Genomic DNA, 7,477 nt, shown 5'->3' with positions numbered 1-7,477 from the left:
GCTGACATTTCTTTGGATGATTTAGCTGTGGGACAGCATTTAAATCAGCAATAGGAGAGGGGCAAGGATAGTTTGGAAGGACTGAGGGCTTAATGGTGAGTTCGTTGATCATGTTGGGGGGGGTGGTTGATCTCTCCTTTTTGAAAAGGAGAGGGATCCATTTAATGTCTATTAATAGCCAGGCCAGATAGGGCAATCTAGTTGTCTAATGGGAATAGGGCTTAAAACCGGAGTTGAGCTTTGCGCTAGAGGGGAGGTAGAGATGCAGATTAAGGGGTTGGGGAAGGGAAAAGTTTAGCTTGGGAAAAGTAGAAAGCACTTCCCATGATTTAGTGAGGCAAATTGTTATTGGGCAAGGGTTTGCTTTAAAGAAAAACTTCTGTAAAAGCAGTGGAGCTCTCTGAATAAACTACTCTTCTACCTTTTTTTTATTCAAAGGTCTACTGAGAATGATTTATATGGGTTGAACCAGACTTGAATAAAGCAAACATGAAGTGGCAGCACTGTCCGAAAGTGTATTTTCTTCTGATTTCTATATATTCCTTCAATGCAGGTAAGCATTTCACAACTTGCATGATTTGTGATCTAATTGATTTGGAGCTAGCGTCAAATAGCCTCCAGTGAGGCACGTTATGCTCACGAAAGTCTTCATAAAATGAATGCAGTTGGTTCACAGAATGGTTACCTTGAAGGAGGCCATTCAGTCCATCGTGTCTGCACTGACTCTGAAGGAGCAATTCACCCAGTGCTGCATCCCTGCCTTTCCCCATAGCCCTGCATGTTCTTTTCAGATAATACTCCAATTCCCTCTTGAAGGCCTTGATTGAATTTGACTCTGCACTCTAGATTATAGCCACTTGTGAATTTCTCCTCAAGTCACTGTTGCTGCTCTTGCCAATTACCTTCAAACTGTGTCCTTGTGCTCTCTATCTTTCCATCAATGGGAACAGTTTTCATTACCAACTGTCTCCAGACCCATCATGATTTTGAATGCCTCTTAAATCTTCCATCAACCTTCTCTCCTCCAAGGTAACCAGTCCCAACTTCTCCAATCTATCCAAGTAAGTGAAGTTCCTCATTCCTGGAACCATTCTAGTGAATGTTTTCCTCCCCCTCCCCCCCCCCCCCCCTTTCTCTTTTTTTTTCCCTCCCCCCCCCCCCCTTTCTCTTTTTTTTTTTCCCTCCCCCCCCCCCCCCCCCTTTCTCTCTTGCATTCACATATTTCCAAACATATGGTGCCCAGGACTGGATATAATACTCCAGTTGAGGCTGAACCAGTGTTCTTTATAAGTTGAACATAACTTCCTTGTTTTTCTACCCTATGCCCCTATTACTGAAGCCTGGGGTACTGTATAGCTTAACATATCCTGCCATCTTCAATGACTTGTGCACATATACACACAGGTCCCTCCTGAGTGAGTATTGTCCTTCTGAAAGTTATCCTGAACTTAATTCAAAATATTGATTGTGCTTTTTCATGCTTGCTAACTAAAAGCTAAATATTAACTAGCCCTAGTTAGTGTTCAAATTTGAGAATAAGGCTTCAATGTGAATTTTTTTACTTCAAAAGGCACTTAGCTTGGGCACTATTAGACCAGTAGCATATCTTGAGCCGTGGGTGTCAACCTTGGCTCAAGTGGCTGTCGTTTTCTCCCCCTTTCTCCCTCCCGGAGTGCTGTACTATTGAAGGTGCTGTCTTTTGAATGAGGCAATAAACAGAGGCCCAGACTGGCCTCAAGTGGACATATAAGTTTCCCTATTTGAAGAGCAGGGACTTCTCGCTTTGTGCTGGCCAATGTTGTCCCTCAACACCCAAAAGAAGATGCAAAAGCAAAATAATCAGCAGGTCTGGCAGCATCTGTAGAGAGAATGTTTAAGGTCTGATCTTTCATCAGAGTTCTGATAGGTCACAAACCTCAAATGTCAACACTGTTTCTCTCCTCAGATGCTGCCACACCTAAAATCAGATCTGATTATCACATTGCTTTTACAAACCTACAAACATGTGAATTAGGAGCAGAAGCAGGCCATTCAGCCTTGCTAGCTTGCTCCACCATTCAATAAGATCATGGCTGATCATCTTGTGTCAAGTTCCATATACTCATCTACCTGATAACATTTGATTTTATTGCCGAACCAGAATCTATCTCCCCCCACCCCCCCCCCCCACCCAACCTTAAAATTATTTAATTACCCTGCCTCCACCAACTTGAGGCAGAAAGTTCCAAAGTCACAGAATCCTCAGAAAACATTTCTCCTAATTTCTGTCTTAAAAGGGCAACTCACTAATTTTAAAACTGTGCCCCCAGTTCTGAACTAGCCCACAAGAGGAAACATCCTTTCCACATCCACTTTGTCAAGACTGTTCAGGATCTTGTCTAGAACAAAGAAAATTACAGCACAGGAACAGGCCCTTTGGCCCTCCAAGCCTACGCCGATCCAAATCCTCTATCTAAACATGTCGCCTATTTTCTAAGGGTCTGTATCTCTCTGCTTCCTGCCCATTCATGTATCTGTCTAGATACATCTTAAAAGACGCTATCGTGCCTGCGTCTACCACCTCCACTGGCAACGTGTTCCAGGCACCCACCACCCTCTGCGTAAAGAACTTTCCACGCATATCCCCCCTAAACTTTTCTCCCCTCACTTTTTGTACTCGTGACCCCTAGTAATTGAATCCCCCACTCTGGGGGGGGAAAAAGCTACTTGCTATCCACCCTGTCTATACCTCTCATGATTTTGTACACCTTAATCAGGTCCCCCCTCAACCTCTGTCTTTCTAATGAAAATAATCCTAATCTGCTCAACCTCCCTTCATAGCTTGCGCCCTCCAGACCAGGCAACATCCTGGTGAACCTCCTCTGCACCCTCTCCAAAGCATCTACATCCTTTTGGTAATGTGGCGACCAGAACTGCACGCAGTATTCCAAATGTGGCCGAACCAAAGTCTTATACAACTCTAACATGACCTGCCAACCCTTGTACTCAATACCCCGTCCGATGAAGGAAAGCATGCCGTATGCCTTCTTGACCACTCTATTGACCTGCGTTGCCACCTTCAGGGAACAATGGACCGGAACACCCAAATCTCTCTGTACATCAATTTTCCCCAGGACTTTTCCATTTACTGTATAGTTCACTCTTGAATTGGATCTTCCAAAATGCATCACCTCGCATTTGCCCTGATTGAACTCCATCTGCCATTTCTCTGCCCAACTCTCCAATCTATCTATATTCTGCTGTATTCTCTGACAGTCCCCTTCACTATCTACTACTCCACCAATCTTAGTGTTGTCTGCAAACCTGCTAATCAGACCACCTATACTTTCCTCCAATTCATTTATGTATATCACAAACAACAGTGGTCCCAGCACGGATCCCTGTGGAACACCACTGGTCACACGTCTCCATTTTGAGAAACTCCCTTCCACTGCTACTCTCTGTCTCCTGTTGCCCAGCCAGTTCTTTATCCATCTAGCTAGTACACCTTGGACCCCATGCGACTTCATTTTCTCCATCAGCCTACCATGGGGAACCTTATCAAACGCCTTACTGAAGTCCATGTATATGATATCTACAGCCCTTCCCTCATCAATCAACTTTGTCACTTCCTCAAAGAATTCTATTAAGTTGGTAAGACATGACCTTCCCTTCACAAAACCATGTTGCCTATCACTGAGCCCATTTTCTTCCAAATGGGAATAGATCCTATCCCTCTATCTTCTCCAGCAGCTTCCCTACCACTGACGTCAGGCTCACTGGTCTATAATTACCTGGATTTTCCCTGCTACCCTTCTTAAACAAGGGGACAACATTAGCAATTCTCCAGTCCTCCGGGACCTCACCCGTGTTTAAGGATGCTGCAAAGATATCTGTTAAGGCCCCAGCTATTTCCTCTCTCACTTCCCTCAGTAACCTGGGATAGATCCCATCTGGACCTGGGGACTTGTCCACCTGAATGCCTTTTAGAAGACCCAACACTTCCTCCCTCCTTATGCCGACTTGTATACTTCAATCAAGTCTCCCCTCACTCTTCTAAACTCCAGTGAAAACAAGCCCAGTCTGTCCAACCTTTCCGAATAAGACAACCAGTTCACTTCAGATATCAATCTAGTAAACGGATTCGCATCCTTCCTTTAAATGAGACCAAAACTGCACACAGTATTCAATGCTCTGTATAACTGAAGCATAATATCCTTATTTTTATTTTCAATTCCTTTCGTAATAAAGGTGGTTAACGGAATGCTATCCTTTATTACTTGTACCTGGATACAAACTTTTTGTGACTTGTGCACTAGAACACCTAGATCCCTCTGCACCTCTGAATTCTGCAGTCCTTCGTTTAAGTAATAGTCTGCTTTTTCATTCTTCCTACCAAAGTGAACAACTTCACATTTTCCCACATTATGCTCCATCTGCTAGATTTTTGCCCACTCACTCATTGTTCTGTATTGGTCTGCAAGCTCCTTGTGTCCTCTTCACAACATACTTTCTTTCCTAGCTTTGTGTCATCTGCAAATTTAGCTGCCATGTTTGTGTGACCTTGCTGTGGAGAAACAAGACTTTGCAGTTAGCACCTTTCATGGCCACCAGACTTGCGAAAGGTACTTTTTTTTTGAAGTGTAGTCACTCTTGTAATGTAGGAAGTGCAGCAGCCAATTTGCACACAGTAAGCTCCCACAAACAGCAATGTGATAATGACCAGATAATCTATTGATTTTACGGCTTACCAGGATGCTAGGGAAAAGTCCCTGCTCCTCTTTAAAGTAGTTCCGTGGGATCTTTTATGCCCACCTGACAAGGCAGGCGGGACCTTTGTTTTCTGTCGTCCAAACAGACAGCACCTGCAACAGTGCAGTACTTCCTCAGTACTGCACTGGAGTGTCATCCTTGATTTTTTTTTTTCTCTGCTCAAATCTTGGTGTGGGACTTGAACCTACAACTTTGTGACTCAAATAAGTGCTACCAACTGAACTGCAGAATTAGCTGTCATGTTTTCCAATATCAGTGATTGCACTTCAAAGGTACTTCATTGGCTGTAAGGTGTCTTGGAACATCCTGAGGCCACACATTATGCTATATAAACTTGTTTAAGTTCGAAAGTTATAAATTTGAGCATCTTGATGTATTAACATTCTTTTTTAACTTGGAAGGTAGGACAGTTATGAATACAAGTTTCAATAGAAGAACTTGTTGCTACTCAAGTTTCATCAAGGGGAAATTCTCAACAATGCTGTGCATTGAGATTCCTTTAACTTGAGCTTACTTTAAAAGTATACCTGCAATGAACTGATTGTTGGGGACTGTTCTACCAAAGGGTCTGTAAGTCTAATTAAAATTGCATAATCCTGTTTACTTGTTTAATGCTGCATTGTATCATTCCCTGTGCATCTTTCATTTACTGAAATGAAGCAGTGTTGCATCATAATTCGATACATCATAACTGGAGCTGGGAATACTGTTTTGTCATGGGTTGAAGAAAACTGCAGCCGTAACCAAGAAGCTCTTTTCAAAAAAAAAAATAAATAAATAAAAAATCCCTAGAACATATTTCTCAATCATTCCTTGCCAGCCCATGTATCCGGCACTGGGATTTGAATGTGCCTCTAAAAGCCCAGCAACACCATCTCTTACAATTGTGCAGATAGTATCCTAGAGAGGATATGGTAGGGAAGGCCCAACCCTGGGCTTAATTAAAAATGCAGCCCAATTACAAAATGTACTACACAACTTTGTTTTCCAAAAAAAAAAAAATCAGCTGATGACATGCTCTTGGGCTGCACGAGTGCCCTCTAGTCTGACTTTAATTGTAACCTGGCAGTGGATTCCACTGAAATAGTAAGAGACCCCCCCCTACACTTTGATTTTCTTTTCCTTCCTCATCACCCAGCCAGCTAATCTGGGTTGAAGCACTTTGAGGATGGCAGTTGAGAGAAGGAAAGGGGCTGGGATCAAGTGATGGAGCATATTTGAGAATTCCTGTTTGACCTGCCCAGCTGCTAGCAAACCAGTACAGATACCCATGCATGCAGTTCTCCTTGCATGTCTGAACAACATGTGAAAGTAACCAACAAAAAACTGTTGTAAATTATAAGCTGCTAAAACAACCAGCAAGAGCACCGATGTACCTAGCAAACTTTGCTGCCAGGGTTGTCTGTAGAGCACGCTTGTATCGACCATCACTGTTTAGTGCGAGCCTTGTGTAGTGCTGCAGCATATTAAGACCATTGTTTAATTTTAATTGTGAAGTAATCTTTTCTGATCTGTTATGCTGGTTCCCAATTATGCTCCACTACTGATCAATGACCTTTCATGTGCTGCTTTCTGCCTGCTTCCCATTGCTGACTCCACTTACCCCTGTGCTGGTTATATAGAATCTGTTGGAATTGGCTGCTACTTGCCTCTGGATCAAGTAATCCTGGCTGGTGGTTGGTTTCTCTTGCTTCTGCAGATCTCATCCAAGACTGCTAGAATGTGCCTACTGATAACTGGTCCTCAAACATGCTCTTGGTCTTGTCATTCACCCTCCATACCTGTTTCCAAATCTGAGCAATAGTTTGGTGCCCACCCTCTTAACTTCTCAGCATTGTCATCTGACTTTAAGCTGAACTCTCCCTTATCTGCATCCCATCCTGTTTCCAACTAGGGACATGCCTATCCAAACCTTTGCCATGCTTAAAAGCAAGTAGTTGCTACTCCAGACTCAGCACATTTTTCTTCTATCTACCGCTATGGGTTCTCTTCCTGTTGCCTCTCATGCCTCCTTTTCATTTTTCCACTTTTTCCCTTGCTCCCAACCCTTCTATTTTTTTTTTACCTTCCTACTCTCTTGCTACTGTCCAAGGCTTCACACTCCCCCTTTTAAGCCTATGGCTTTCCTTTGTGCCTCCATTTTTTTTTTTCAAGGGTTTATCAAGGCACACACTGCTTCCGAGCAGCAACTCTAACTATCTGACCTCCCACCCAGTGCTCTCACTGGGAACTTGTATTGTTTGACTTTCCCACAAGACTCCTTGAACTCCAGTGGATCAATAAACACTTACCCCTCTCGGCACCTCCAGAATGCCATTCCCTTGCCATCCATGACATTCATGAATATTTGCATTGACATTACTGTGACTAACTTGGCTCCTGGGTGATGACAACTTACCCCTTATTGAAGTCTCTGGCCATACCTTCCATCACCTGTCCCATTCAAACCACTGGTGGTGTGGTCAATCTCAATCTTGCAGTGCTGTCTGCACTAAGCAATGATTCATCCTCTAATTTCAATTTCCATCAACTCAACCTTTTAAATGCTCCCTTCATGAACTCGCCTACCCATATTCATGGTCACCCCACCACCTTGCCATTAAACTGGGCCTTTCTCTTCCCATGTTCTCAATCGCAGATAGATCTTACTTCCTTAGTTTCCTTACAATCCATCTCTCTTCAACCCCGTTTCCTTCAGCATCCATTTCCATGAGGGTGGGGGGCA

General features: G+C 43.4%; 1 protein-coding gene across 1 annotated transcript in view; it reads left to right on the top strand.

Moving 5' to 3' along the window:
- The first annotated feature begins 473 nt into the window (after positions 1-473).
- The window catches only part of LOC137350533 (streptococcal hemagglutinin-like), a 43,362-nt gene continuing 36,358 nt past the window's right edge, over positions 474-7,477 (top strand). Inside the window, exon 1 of the mRNA XM_068015193.1 lies at positions 474-553. Coding sequence (XP_067871294.1) covers positions 490-553 — 64 coding nt within the window. The 5' untranslated portion in view covers positions 474-489. The remainder of the gene's footprint in view (positions 554-7,477) is intronic.

This window comes from Heterodontus francisci, chromosome 35 (genome assembly GCF_036365525.1).
Source record: "Heterodontus francisci isolate sHetFra1 chromosome 35, sHetFra1.hap1, whole genome shotgun sequence".
Classification (NCBI taxonomy): Eukaryota; Metazoa; Chordata; class Chondrichthyes; order Heterodontiformes; family Heterodontidae; genus Heterodontus; species Heterodontus francisci.
Note: the sequence above shows the minus strand (reverse complement) of the source record. Positions and strands in the feature narration are given on the sequence as shown.